The 15,168-nt window shown below is 35.1% G+C and overlaps 1 protein-coding gene across 1 annotated transcript; it reads left to right on the top strand.

Moving 5' to 3' along the window:
• The first annotated feature begins 2,578 nt into the window (after window positions 1-2,578).
• Window positions 2,579-4,518, top strand: LOC149535308 (lectin-like protein At3g16530). Its single transcript, XM_089807562.1, has one exon. It carries the CDS (start codon window positions 3,062-3,064, stop codon window positions 4,184-4,186), a length of 1,125 nt encoding a protein of 374 aa, XP_089663688.1. The 5' UTR covers window positions 2,579-3,061; the 3' UTR covers window positions 4,187-4,518.
• The last annotated feature ends 10,650 nt before the right edge of the window (window positions 4,519-15,168 follow it).

The raw sequence follows: 15,168 nt of genomic DNA, 5'->3' as shown, positions 1-15,168 counted from the left end.
AACTCATGTTCGCAACACTCAAATTGTTGTTATATTTATCAAGTAAGAATTGAGTGCAAAGTTATCATGAAACCCTTTGGTGGTGTAAATGTTAATCATGCACAAAAGCCTTCGACTTTAATCACTAGGCTGATAAAAATGTAAAAAATAAAAGTTAAAGAGTGAAACTTGTTGAATAAGTTTCATAAAGAGGATCGGTTCATGACATGTGCCTTCTAGAAGAATGTCTAGCTAACAACACTTCCAAATAGATGTCAAAGAGAAAGGATGCCAAATAGATCGCTTTGATTAAAAAATTCCCCCACAAAGTTTGTTTTAAGAACGATCACAATTTTCTTAATATTTCCATAGAAAAATGCTAATAACAAATAGAAGGAAAAAAAAAAATTGTATATTTTTTAAATCAGTGCAATTTTAAAATTACTATGAGAATATACTTTTTGACAAATATTTTGACATAGAACCTATCATAAACATTAGTCTCCTCCCTTAAAAGAAAGACTTAAAAAAATTAATCCCCAAATAATAAGAAAGACACAATGCGTCATAGTTCCTGCCTAACGCATAATGGTTGTAGAGGTGTAGATGAGTGAGAATCTAAATTAACATTATGAATGCATTAATTTTTGCCTAGAAATGCACTTGTGATATGATAGGATTGCTCATATTTTGTTGTTAAATTCTCGTCCTAGAAATGCGCTTGTGATCTGATAGGATGACTCATATTTTGTTGTTAAGTTCTCGTGCTATATTATTATATCTTTGGGCATTTAAGCCCAAGAATAAGAGGCCAAAGTCCCCAATATGGCACTATGTACTTAATATCATACTACGATCAATACATATGCTTTAGACAATTTTGCACCTTTTACATTGACAACTTAAATTATGTGCAATGAGGGAAGATATAAATACCAATATTTGAATTATAGAACTTGAAGAACTGATGAAGCATTTGGAGTATCACATTATATGTTTAAACATACCATGCTAGACAACCATAGGTAGTTGGAATAACGCCCCCAACTATGTATTATTCTCATCTTGATTATCAAATGGAACTCACATTATTTTTAATCATTAGCATTGGACAAAAACTAGGATAGAGATAAATAATAGTATACAACAATAACAAAATAAACATATATGCAGAGGAAAAAAGGATAGATAATATAGAGGAGGAAGAGGAAGAGGAAGAGAGATAAAATAGTGAGATATAGTGATACCAACATAAGTTGTGTGTGTGAGAGAGAGAGAATTAAATATAATTTTTTTTTTTAATAAAACAAATAGTCAAAATAAAATCATGGTTATAATAAAGAATTAAAATATATTATATTTTTATTAATGAAACTAAGAATTTAATTTTATATTAAAACTCACACTTCTATAAGAAAAAATGAAATGTATTGAAATATAAAAATATTTTATAAGTAAAACTAATTGTTTAATTTTACACAATTAGAGAAGGTTTACTATTTAATGTTTTATATTTTCAAATTTTTTCATAAAATTAAGTAATTTATAATTATGAAATAATATCTATATAATTTAATATGTACATTTGTAAATAATAAATAGATGTAATACATATAAATTTGATGTTGATGAATAAATATTATGTAATAAATAAGAAATAAACTATAACTATTTAATTTTAATACATAGTTTATAAAAATCTAATAATAATTTATATATCTTTTAGAGTTGAATTATTTCTATTTCGTGGTTATTTCTTTAGTTTTTTTTGATATAAAATATAATTATTAATTTAATATTAAAATATATATTTAAGTTTAAATGTATTTAAACTAAATGATAAATTGTTTAAATAAAAAATATTAATAATAAAAAATAATATAATTTAAAAATTGTAACACTTATCAATTATACATATTACAAACACTATTATAAAATATAATTTAAAAAAATATTGTTTAATTTATTTTTATAAAAGTAAAATAATAGTAATAATTTAACTACTTTTATTTAAAAAGCAAAGTTTTAAAAAAAAAATCAAATACAAAGATATTACATATTAAAATTATATTAAAAAGACATATTTATTAGTTTTATATATATATAATTTGAACTTATGCATTACATGAAGTTTAATGAACAAGTTATATCAAATAGTAAAAAATAAACATCAATGTAAAACTATTAATAAATATATTTAAAATAAGAAATTAAAAATATTTAATAGATTGTGATAATTAATATTGATTAGAAATGTTGTGTGAGGTGGAAGATAAAATGATTGAAAAAACAAAATCTTATCACATTATCACAGATGTGAAAAAGATAAAGTTATAATTAATACATTCATTAATGCAAGATGAAGTTGTTAGAAAATATTTGTATTTTTTGTTGAAAAAAATTAATTTTCTCCCCCACCAAAAATAGTATGGACGAATAGAATGGATGAAAAATGTGATTTATAAAATAATGAAAAATTAGTAAAAGATATAAACATTTGAAATCTCATATAATCTTTTAAATTTTTTAATTTGATTGATTAGTGTTAATGTTATATTTGAATTGAATGAATGCATGAATGCATAAGTATTCCTGCCTTGGCAGGAACCACTAATATGAATAAAGTCTTGAGATGATATTTTATCCATAAATGATCTTGTGCTGAGAAAAAAATGAGTTTAGATAAAAAGGCAAAGGACCGCCTCGAAAAATAGGCCAAAATCATGTGGGCCAAAACAGAAAGGAATGGCTCATTGAGGTCGAGGCATGATTCAGTGTAAAGCTTTGAGGTCAAGCGCTGAAAAGTTATAATAAAGAGAAAGCATTACTACAAAACAAGGTACTGTAATAGTTTCAATGGGCCCCTTCATCAGACCACGGGACGAATGAGCTTAGGATAGGGTCATTAATCATTCAGAAGACCTTGCCGTGTATGGTTAAGAACAACTATTGAACTTCACTTTCTTTCAGTGGTCATCATTGTATTTGGTCAAGTATTTCGTTTCAGAAGTCTGCAGAACACCAGGAGAAGTGCAGACATATACAGATTTGTAGGTAGCGTCTTCGTAAGCTGCTTTTAAAGATGGGTTCATTATCGTCAAGGTATGTTTTCTGCCTCATCTCTTTTCTGCTGTTGATACAATCACAGAGTAGGTTTGTTATGCACTCCAATCCATGCCACACATCCTTCTCCTTCCCAAACTTTGATCATCGCTCCTCCCCAATAACCCTGGTGGGAGATGCAGCGGTGCAGCCTTCCAGTGAAGGGTATGCCGTGAGAGTAAGTGGGTCATCACCTAGAAGTGCAGGGCGTCTTATGTATGGAAACCCCATTAGGCTGGTCGAGCCCTTTAACCACAAATCATCCGTTTCTTTTTCCTCCTACTTTTCCTTTTCAATGTCCTCTGGTAATGGGGATGGTCTCGCGTTTGTGATTTTGCCGGGTGGGTTTCCCTCTGGAGGCCTGGATGGGCAGTGGTTTGGGTTGTTTTCGCAAAACAATGGACACGGATCTGTTTCCCATATACCAAATTTATTTGCCGTGGAGTTTGATTCAGCACTCAACAGGGAGGTTATGGATGTGAATGCTAACCATGTGGGTATTGATATAGAGAGCTTAATTTCCACAAAGAGTGCTGATGTTTCTGAGATTGAACTGATTCTCAATGATGGCTCCCAACTGCACGCTTGGATCGATTATGATTCATGGTCCAAAGTTGTAGAGGTTAGACTGAGTAAATCGGGTCTTGTTAGGCCTTCTCTTCCACTGATCTCCCATCCTGTTGATCTCTCTAGGCTTTGGAAGGATGAAATGTATATTGGGATTAGTTCCTCCAGTGGGGACCCTTCTCAGACTAATCTTGTCTATTCATGGAACTTCACTAGCAGCCCTTTCCGTTGGCCTCAGCACTCATATCCTGCAAATCCTCATGGAATCTCTTCGCAGAATGGACCAGATTCTTCACGCCAGGGATCTAATGATCTTTTGGGCATACTTTTCTCTCTGATGTTCGGTATTGGATGCGGTGCGTTGGCTGCTTTGATTATGTTCTTGGTGTGGTCGCTCCTTATTAGTAGGTCGGTATTTACATCCATGGAGTTTGGTTACCAAAAAATTGCATCGGCTGGTGCAACGCACCCTGAAGATTTTGGGTGCAGAAAAACTGCAGTCTCAGATGACACGGAAGCTCTCGGTGACAACATCTAGTAGGGTTTTGCAAATAAACTGGTTGATTACCACTTTTTACATGGATGGATATGGTGTACAGCATAAATTCCTTGAAGATGTTGGTAATGCGTAGTAAACAGTTGGCTGCAGGAACACTTGTTTTTTAAGTAGAGAACAGTTTGTGGCAAAACTATATGATGGATAGTTTAAGTGTCAATGACGTTAAATGTTGATGTTATAAGTAGTACTATTTCGAAGAGTTACTCAGAACATGTGCTGAACCCTCATGTTAATTTCGCAGCAGGAAATTGTAAATTTGTATATATGATATACGTTGTCAATTTTTAAAGTATAGCTAACCTTAACTATTACTCTTCGCTTTTCTTTGAAGTTTTATAGCTAATTTGATTAATTTGTTTTTTTCTTCTGGGAAGATTATTGTCCATTCCCAGAATGTAGATAATGCAGTCCTTTTTCATTGATCTGTAGCAACGCAAATGGGGAAATGGGTTTTTGATAGTTGGATTCTTTTACTCAAAATTTGTTTTCCTCACTTCCCCGAATCTCAGAATTCAAAGCATGCAATTTTATATAGATCGTGATGTGATCAATGTGGTCTTTGTAATATGATGAAGAGTATGTTGTTTTTCAGATTTCTGTTGATAAAAAGAAGAATTCTTTACAAAAATTCATTATGAAAAGAGAAATTTGGATTCAGAGAAAGATAAGAAGGCAAAGAGTTCACTAAAGTGCTCTATGTGAATATAATAGGTATCAAATTTAGCAGAACCCCTGTAGATGAACTCTCACGAGGAAGAATTATTACCCTTTTTCAGTAGTTACTTTTTCACATACTTTCAATAAGTGAACCTGCTTAGAGTTGGAAGTAGATGATATATTAGTCAATTTGTTAGTTTGGATTGGAATTAAAAATTAGTGATTTAGTCTTACTTTGCTTAGAATGATCTATTGATAATTCAGTCTTTCTTACTGGCAACTTTAAAGACTATGCAAAGAATATTTTACTCTTTTAAGCCAGTCTTGTGCAAAGGAAAAGTAGTTTTAATGGATATAAGAGCAGCTGTTATTATTCCTTTAGTAAACTGTAATGTTATAATATGCACATGAACAGGAATTTGATGTACAAGAAATATACTTTTAATTGATCCAGGTAACTAAGTGCTTGCTGGTTTAGATTGGTGCATCTTTCAGTGAAGATTGAGTTTTGATGCAACTCCGTGTGAATGATTCCTTCTGTGTTAATTCGTTTTATTGGTCATTTTTTATACTCCAGCAAATCGGACTCAAAGACGGATGAATTGCTTGCCAGAATTTGGATGTGGTCTTGAATTTTCGTTATTCCATTTTTTTTCAAGTAGTTTGGAAGTTTTCGAGAAAATGATTTCATATTTACAAAATTTGTTGCTTCTACCAAGTTCATAAATATAATGATTCGTTCTTATAGGCGAGTCATTTTAGTTACTTGGGTGTTCACCTGCCTTCCCTTATCTAATATGTGATTGCCTATCAAAAACATTATGGACTTGCCCATCATTTCATATTGCCCTCCAAAGGTCTATTGCAGTTTGACAAAAACGCACAAGTTGGTTTTGATCTCTGCACAAGGATTTGGCATTCGTTTGTATTTAGAAACAAACTGAGCAATGAAAGTTGATTCGTATCTTGTACTTTCCATGTCTCTGAGCAAAGGACAGTCTTTAGAATGCTGAAAATGGTATTAGGTGGTATGGGGCGTTGAAAGTTAAGATTAGAAACCAAGTCTTTTGTTCTCTGCGACTAAATTAACATTTGCAGTTAGCAGAAAAACAAATTCATTTGGGTAAAGAAATTGTTGGTCTATGCAAAATGGTAAATTTATTGCGTCAGTTTGTGGCACTCCAGTTAATCATTTTTTCTTCATTTCGGTGCATTTGCTTTGTCTTCAGCTCACTAGAGCATTATGAAGTTATTTATGGACCATGTGGGTAAGGGCTAATTATCTTAGAAGCTCGCTATCCGAGTTTGGAAAGATGTAGAGAGATTTTTCCTATTGTGATTCTCTGTTAGGGATTGTTGTAAGAGCAAAGTCAGTTTGAAAGTGTTTCTAGAGGCTGTGTTGCCAGCAGGGGTGTTCAAGTTGGCTTAAACCTTATTGTAAGCCATTTTGGAGTTCGTAATCACCTTATATTTGGAGCATTAACCTGGAGTGGGTTTTCTTTGGGGTATATTTGTCTCTATCTTCATTGCTGTTAGTTTTCTTTGTTTTGTAGTTCTTTGTTATGTTTTTATAATTCACTCTCATGTATGTTCTTTGACAAAAAGATGAAATGAGAGGTATGCATACATAAGTTTATGGGTAAGTGGTATAGGGTAAGTTTCATAACAAAGAAGTTGAGTATTTTTCAGGTTGTTTAAGATCTGGACAAAATTATATGGAAATATTTATTTCTTACCACTTTTTAATATGATTTTTCTTAACAGAGAAGTTGAGCATTTTTCAGGTTGTTTAAGAACTGTACAAAATTATATGGAAATATTTATTTCTTACCACTTTCTAATATGATAACAACATAATGCCCTAATTCTATGTTGCATTCTGTTACTATCTGTTAATTCTAGTCAAATAACCTCTTTTTTTTTACTAAAAGAGGGGTAAAAATTTTATTGAATACCAAAGAGAACAGAACAACAGAGGAAACAAAAAGCACTAAAGATTTTTATCTTGGTCAACAAGTTGAGCCAGCTTATAAAATAAGTTGGGGGGAAGTATCCTATGATCAACAATGTTCCAATCCAGCGCATGCTCGGAGGCTCATTTAGCCTAGCAATCAGCCACACCATTCCACTCTCAAAGGATATGCATAAAAGAGACAGAATCCAAAGATTAATTTTAGTCCAATCCCCTTCTCTTTGACCACTACTAAATAATTAAATAATTGATGTTATTGTTTTTATTAGTTTAATATTTAACTATTTCAATTAAAATAAATAAATGAAACTATTTTCACTTATTTTCCAATTCATCAAACAATTTTATATCACCCACTCACATTAATTATAATCCTCTAATCCTTTGTTATTATCAGCATGTAAAACTAACTTAATAAAATAAATAAATAAAGTAATTACTCCTATTTTAGAGACCACTAAGAAGTTTTTACAACTATTTTCACCATTCTTAGTAAAGAGTCTCCTTCATTTAAGATCAAATCCTTAGCTTTCACATCACTAATAAAGAATTTATGAATCACCCAATATCCTTCATCATCAAATTATGATGTGTTCAACAGTATGTCCAATGCATCTAAGGTTTGTATCTACCAATAGTTTCTTGATTTTATTTCACATCTGTATTCATTGTCACTATTTTTGAGTTATTTTTAGATTGGGAATATAAATTTGAAATTTACACAAGTTTATTATTCATGTTTTATTCTACTGATTTTTTTGTAATCATTTTGAGTAAAGATAATAATAAGTCATAGAATAAAGGTATTGTAGATATTATAGGTGGTTTAATATTTTGCTTCATGTTTATGACATCATTCTTGAGTCAAAGATGTCATTGAAGAAAGTAGTTTGGGGTAATAAGAATGATCACATCATAGGATTAATTACTTGTAGTTCCACTGCAAACATCTTTAAAGAAACCTATCATAAGATTTCAAGATTTGGGTGATCATACATAGTTTGGGAAAAGATATGAGGGATATTTGGAGATCTGCAAATCATTAGTTCCTAGATGTTTTCACTTCAAGTTTCATATGTTTCTTGTTTTTCATCTTCTATTGTATATATGCATGTATTTGTCATCTAAGGACTTGGTAATATATGAGTGGCTTTTAGAGACATCATCTTTAACATTTTGATTTCAGTTCCTATCCATAATAGGAAGCATTGTCGCATTTGTATTTGGTGTATCTTCTTCTCAAGGGAATAGATGTTATTTGTAAGCATTGGACTTTGTTTAGTCTTCGAGCACCCACTATTTTTGTATGATTTGTACATTGTGGGGGGACTATGTAGCCTCTCTCTCCTTTCTACGAGGTAATCATTGATTGTATATTCATGATGGATGTTGAGTGGTATCATTGAGTCCTCCATACATCATCCTTCATTTTTCTTTTCCTTTTCTCTCTTTTGGAGAAGCATTCTATCTTGCAAGGCTATCTTTTTTTTCTCCTTTTATTAAAGTATGCATTTGTATTGTACATGGGTACCTAAAATAGTTTAGTAGTTGGACCCATAATCATTTGATAATCTTTTACCTTTGCATAATAATATATAACCATTTCATAATCTTTTATCTTTGCACTTCAAATAGAGCATTGGTGTGAATAAGGTTTTGGACCCATTTATGTCTTCTACCTTGTATTTTTACTTGTTCCTAGTAAGTTACATTCACATGACTTAGATTTACTTTGGTCCTAAGTTTACTTTGGTCTTGGGTGTCCTAAAAGATTGATTAGACATCACATGTTTTTATTGCTTATATTTACTAAGTCAATTTTTAGTTGTCTCGTTATATAGGATAATAATACGTCTCGTAGTATTTTTAATCATATCCATCACCTCACCTTTGTAAGCAAGGCCTCTCATGTACATTATTATACCCATTATTAAGTTTTGTAGTGTGAAAACAAACTATTCTTACCATTCTCTCTTGTGGAAGTTATTTTGGTGTTCATGGGATCTTGGGGTAACGTGGAGTAACTATTCAACTCGTATAAAATTCACCAAAGTGTGAAGGATAACACCATTGCCCATTGGGCTAAATAAAATAAAATGGATTGAATAAAGTTGCAACCTTTCCCATGTCCATGTGATTCTTTGAACTAGTGATGAAGTGTATAAGAAACTATAATCCAATAATAATACAAGAGACTATTGGAGGAAATATTTTTGTAGATTTAAGTATTGGTGCCCTGAAAATGATACTCAATATTCCTTTCTACACAAAAGTAGAGTGCCTAGAAAAGAAATCTGCAAAAAAATCATTTGTAACATAATATAGATGCAACACTCGACAAATTTATGTTTTCCCTAGTTATCTTCAAAATAAAATTGGAAACATGATGACACTTTTAGGCAGAATCATTAAACTTCTTGGTAATACAATAACTTTAACCACGATGTAATATAACATTGATATCATCTTGGCTATGCATGAGATGTGATGCATAAGGACAAGATTATTAGTGATAGCATTGATCAAGGTGCCAATAGGAGGTTCTATATGACAACCAATCTAGTATACTCTTTGGCAATACTATCTACATTTATCATATTAGAAAGTGTTGACATCTTGTAACTAAGTCTAGATAAGATAAGATAAGATAAATATATTAATGTCCAACAAGAGACCACAACGCGGGTCTATGGGATTGGGAACTTACAACCAAGAAGATAGCAACAAACGGAACACCAAACAGTGCTGACAAAAGAGAAAGCACAACCCTAAAAAAAAGGAAGATGAAGAAGAAGAGAGCGAGAATCACACTGAACATGAAAAGAGATCCATCTTCGAAGGGAAGAAGGACAACAATGAATGAGAAGGATGGGGGTGACCCACAGCTTTGTTTTGTCTTTGAGAACTACTAGAGATGTGTTGCTAGCGAAGAGGAGCACTGTGAGGTTTCATTGATCTAGAGTGGCCAGTGTTAAGGAAACTAAATGGTTGCTTCGTGCCCCTGGCAGGAAGTGAGGGCAAGAAGAAGGTCGTGATAAGCTATACTTGGGTCTGACCCATGGGGAAAGATAGCTGCAATGTGTGGTTGCGAAGTTGTATGGGTTCATGAAGAGCGCAAGGTGACACTGATCTCTATACGTGAAGAAGTCTGAGAGGGATCTGCACTCTCTAAACAAACAATAGAATCTGCCTCTAGTCTTGTAATAAATAAGGCATCTGAAAAGGAAATGTGTCTCAGATTCAACCTCAACCATGGTACAAAGTCTACAAATCGGATCCTCTATTGATATGGTGGTCGATCTAAATTCGGAGTCGTGAGAGCCCACTTTGAAGGAGCCAAGAGAGATCTACAGCGCATGGGTCCATTGTCTATGCAAGTATTCAGGGCGCCTAATGATCCCAACTCGAATATCCAAGAAAGGTTCGACATAGAATGCCATGCTTAGGCGTAAATCCCCCAGAGGATTAACCCAGGTTCGGATAATATATTGCGTGTAGATGTCAAATCTGACATATCTGTTCAACTCCTACCGAAAGGGGAGGAGGTGAGCTAGAGCGTCCAATGAGTACTGGTAGGGAGGGAGACGATTAATATCTATCCCGACTGATCTCAAAAGGATAGTAGCCTGAGTGTATCAGCGGCAAGCCCTAGAGGCAGAATCTGAGTCAATAATAGTGACTAAAGAGCAGTATGCCAAGTAAGAGTATCTATGTTGGCCTTTAGTCAAGTCTGCAAAGCTACGAAGGCGGTGGAGGAACCAGATCAAGTCAAACATGGTCGCCAATCTGAAAGGGTGGGCACCAAACTTGGCGCTCTAGCATCTGATAATCCGACGAAGGAGCAGAATCTGGATACGCTCAATCAAGGCCCAATCTGAGTCTAAAAGGGAAGGCCCCCATACCATCGAACCATAGAGTGTTGTGGATCTGGATCTAACTAAAGAATCTAGGAGGGATAACTTAGTCGAGGTGTCCTGGAAGTGATGTGTAAAACACTCTCTCGAGCATGGCAAGGGAACCAACTGCTTTGCAAATTCGAGGCTAAATGGCTAGTTGCAAGCTAAAACAAGGCCCAAAGAACTTAACCCCAAGGTATGTGTAAGATGAAGCAATCTCAACCTCTCAACCCTAGAAGTGGAAATGGAGATGAGAGGTCTTCAGACTATTGAAGACCATAACACGAGTGTTATCAAGGTTCACAACCAACTACCTTAAGTCACAAAAGATGCAAGTCTATCAAGGAGCCTTTGAAGCCCCTCAAGAGAAGAAGCCAACAGAGCCACATCATCAACAAAAAGGACGGATATTAGTACCTGGTGTACATGGCAATCGTCCTCCGATGATGAGGAGTCACTAAGAAAGGCCTCGAGCTCATCGATGTAGATCTCGAACAAGGTGGGTGAAAGTGGGCAACCCTGCTTCACCCCAATGGTGCTATGTATAAGATCGAAGAGACCCTCTGGGGTCTTGAGTCTACCAACTACCTTCTCATATAACCTCATGATCACTATCAATAAGATCTCATAAATACCAATATCTCTAAGCCTCTAAAAGAGGGCAGCATGGAGGATGGAGTCGAAAGCCTTATGAAAGTCCACAAAACAGCAATAGACTTTCGTCTTGCAGTCGCGAGCCTCCTTGATAATAGCTCGCGGTGTGAAGATATGGTCCATGGTTTGGTAGTATGCCCGAAAGCCTACTTGGCCCTTGGCCTTGCACCCTCTCTTATCAAGCTCCCTAGATAAAATGGTATTCAAAGTTGTGGCATAGAAATTGGCAAAGGTATGCTTGATCATGATGGTCTTGTAGTTGTCGGGGTCTGAAGCCAACCCAAATTTGTAGATCGAGTGAATAGCATGCATCGACCAAGAGTCTGGAAACCCAGTACAAACCACTATTGAAGAGTGTAGAAAGCAAAGGACCCAGGATCGAGGTACCAAGCTTGAAGAGCTCAACTTGAAAACCCTCCTCATCAGTCGCCCTACTGCATCTCATAAGTCTAATGGCCTCATAAATGGTGGAGGTGGAGGAAAAGTAACAATGGGGAGGCAGTAGGAGATGGGAAGCTAGCTGACCAAGGATGTCATAAAGCATGGAAACGTGGGAGGTGAGGGAGCGAAGGTCCGAGATGGACGGGGGTTAGGAGCAACAGGGGAACATGATACGCCAAAACAACTTGGGACAATGAGTAAGTGTGTCACAAAGGAACCTACACTACAAGGTAATGAATAACTGCTTATTATGGCGAAGAAGGCGAGAGTAAGATAGTCGTAAGTCCGTATAAGTGATGGAATGAGCATCAAAGGTCGAGTGCAAGGAGCAATGAAGAGTCTTACATGTATCATCATACCATTGGTTCATGGGACAAGTATTCCGCCACATAGATCTAGGGGTGCAGGAAGAGGAGCGGTAGGGGATGGAGAGGAGAGAAGACTCCCACATCGCAAAGGCAAGCAAGTGGAACATGGTGGAAACCTAGTTGTGATCGGTGAAACTATCATAGCAGAGCAAGCTTCTAAGGTGGAGGATGAAAAGGTCTTGGTCACTCTCAAAGAAGCAAAAGTGAGTAGGGAGCGAAGCAAATCATGGGGGGGGGGGGGGGGGGGAGATGGGAGGAGGAAGGGAGTGGGAAGAAGAAGAGACATAGACCGAAAGGCTAAGGAGAGCATGATCAGCTAGGGGGAGGCGGGAAATGGTGAAGCTATCGATGAGGGGGATGAAGGAAGAAAAACTAAGGATGTAGTCAACCACACTCACAACCCCACTATGAGGCCAACAGGTAAAAGTCTCGGAGCTCTAGAAACAAGAGAGGTCATTTAGGATCACCAGGTCAGAGGACTCACAAAGATGGAGAAGGTGGCGACTATAGTAGGAAAGAGGCCCATTATGATCCTGAGATAAGCATTGAAGCCCCATACTAGTAGGATCTCTCTCTGAAGTATAGGTCAAGTTAGAATCGCGGTCATGCAGAGGAGTCTGAAGATTTCTAGTCCGTGCGTTGAAGTCCCCTAAAATGATGACATCTCCAATAGACCTGAACTTGGAGATGAAGTCATATAAGTCAGTAAAAGGGTCCCCATCCTCTACACTGTATATGGTGTAAGGTGAGGATATCGGCGAAAAGTAACAAACAACAATGAAGATATCTCTCTGACAACGGTTGGTATGGCCAATGCGGATCCACATAAATCTAGTATAAGTGTCAGAATGAACCACTGATGTAGTACTGAAAAGATCATCTCTAATCAAGCATGCCACGCCACCAGTTTCGCGAACACCCCCAAAAGCACGGACCTCCTCTCTACATACTGAAAGCCATTGATATCTAGTGTAACCTGGAAGAGGACAAACAAGAATCTCATGTCTCAATGATTGCCAGAATGTTCGTTGAGCCAACATCATGGAGGAGACCCGAAAGGGGCCATAAAGAGTCATTACCATTCCAGTAGTTAATAAGGAGAGAGTCAGATAGAACTTTATGTGTTATTATTACCTATATCTAGAAAATAAGTAATGTATGATTAATTACAGAAAATGAAAAGTGCCTTCTTTATTTGGTTAGTGATAACCATGTGGGAAGTCGAAGATAAGAGATTATTTGTGGAGGCGCAAAATAATATAGGTAGTAGGAGAATATGGTTTATTTCGACCTATAGAGGATTCCCAAGGAGACTATTTGAATTGCCTAGATATCTTACCAATAAGATTATCTTGTTATAGTTGTGAAGATAAATAATAGTATCTTAAAGTCTCTTGGAAGCCAAACTTAGAGCAGGGGTAAATTTTCCTATAACTACTTAACCGTATATTTATAATAGTTTCATTTGCGCAAAGACATCATAAACAAATGACTACATAAACTAAAACTCTATGACGAGGCAAGACAAAGTTATGATCTATAAGGAAGAATGAAAAAATAAGTTGCTTTCTCCATGTAATGTGTAAATAATATTAAATATTTTTGGGTCAATTCTCTTGATGGGAATGAGGTAAGAAAGTGGTCTTATCAAAAGCCTGCTATAAAATAGACGAGAACACTCAACAAATTAAATGTGAGATCTTAGACTTTAGTTAAGACACGGATGAAATTTTTTATGAACCAATATCCAATCCTAATTGGTTAGAGAATGAAGCATCTTCAATTCAAGATCTTACAAAGAATATCTTAGATGCTTCTACTAGTTAGCGATTGATTTCTCATGTAAATGCCTGACAATTAAGGGAAGTGGTATTGACATATAGTCAAGATATAACCAAGAGAAGAAAAGGAAAAGGATCAATTATAACGAAGGTGCCTCTAATTCCTAAGATCGCCACTACACCAATGCCAAAAGGATCAAACTTAGTTACCACTCAACACTTAACCACTATACCAACGATCACTTTAGTGGTATGAGATATTGCATCTACTTCTCATCTTCAATAACTACTCATTAGAGTCAAGAATTTCTAAGAGAGAATAGGGTACAAGAGAAGGTAGCCAAAGGTAAACAACCAATAATGGTAACACTAGCTACCTCTCCAATCCAAATAATGTTTTTATTTGTGGCATCTATGTCCAACATGATCAATATGACAAAAGAAGTAGAAAGAGTAGAGTTGGCAAAGAAGTCACCAACATTATGAGTGCCAAATCACCAATTTTGCATAATATACAATAGGATTCTCTAATACAAGAAGGGGTGGTAAATAAACAAAAAGAACCTAATGGTAGCCTACATGAGACTCAAAAAGAGCATAGAAAATATAACAAGGTTTTAATACCTTGGGCACATTATTGAGGAAGAAAACAAAACAACTAATTCAAGCATAACATATATAATTCAAGAGATTAACTTGGAGGTTCCTAAAGGATTAACAGAACAAGATAAATATAATATTATTTGTGAAAAAATAAGCCAATTAATACAGAGGTTGTTATTAAAGCATAAGTTGGATGGTCAATGAGCCACTCAAAGAAGGGTGTCTCATCACCTCAAAAGATAACTTTATAAAGAAATCAAGAAACATACCAATTGAAGTTTCCAAATGAATCACAACTAGAAAAAGGAAGGATGTGATACTGAGAAAAGAAAATAAAGAGATTCCTATTCTTAGAAAAGATAGTTGGGTAAATAAAGAAGATAATGTTTAAATTGAACAATTAATGGAATAATAGGAAGTAAATGTTTCTAACACTAGAGATGTGATAAGAAGAAAATCAAAATCAACCTTAGAACCTAGTGAGAAAAAGATAGTTCAAAAGGATCACCAAAAAGGTTACGACAACATAAGGCTAGATGGGATTCCAATATGCCTACATGACTTGTTGAGCTTAATGCAAAAGATTGAT

Source organism: Cupressus sempervirens, chromosome 10, assembly GCF_028749045.1.
Source record: "Cupressus sempervirens isolate cs-2001-9-10 chromosome 10, ASM2874904v1, whole genome shotgun sequence".
In the NCBI taxonomy this organism is placed as follows: Eukaryota; Viridiplantae; Streptophyta; class Pinopsida; order Cupressales; family Cupressaceae; genus Cupressus; species Cupressus sempervirens.
This window is presented reverse-complemented; position numbering and strand designations above follow the sequence as displayed.

Excerpts from the sequence above, each read along its gene's own strand:
- LOC149535308 (XM_089807562.1), top strand. The coding sequence starts at position 3,062 with ATGGGTTCATTATCGTCAAGGTATGTTTTCTGCCTCATCTCTTTTCTG.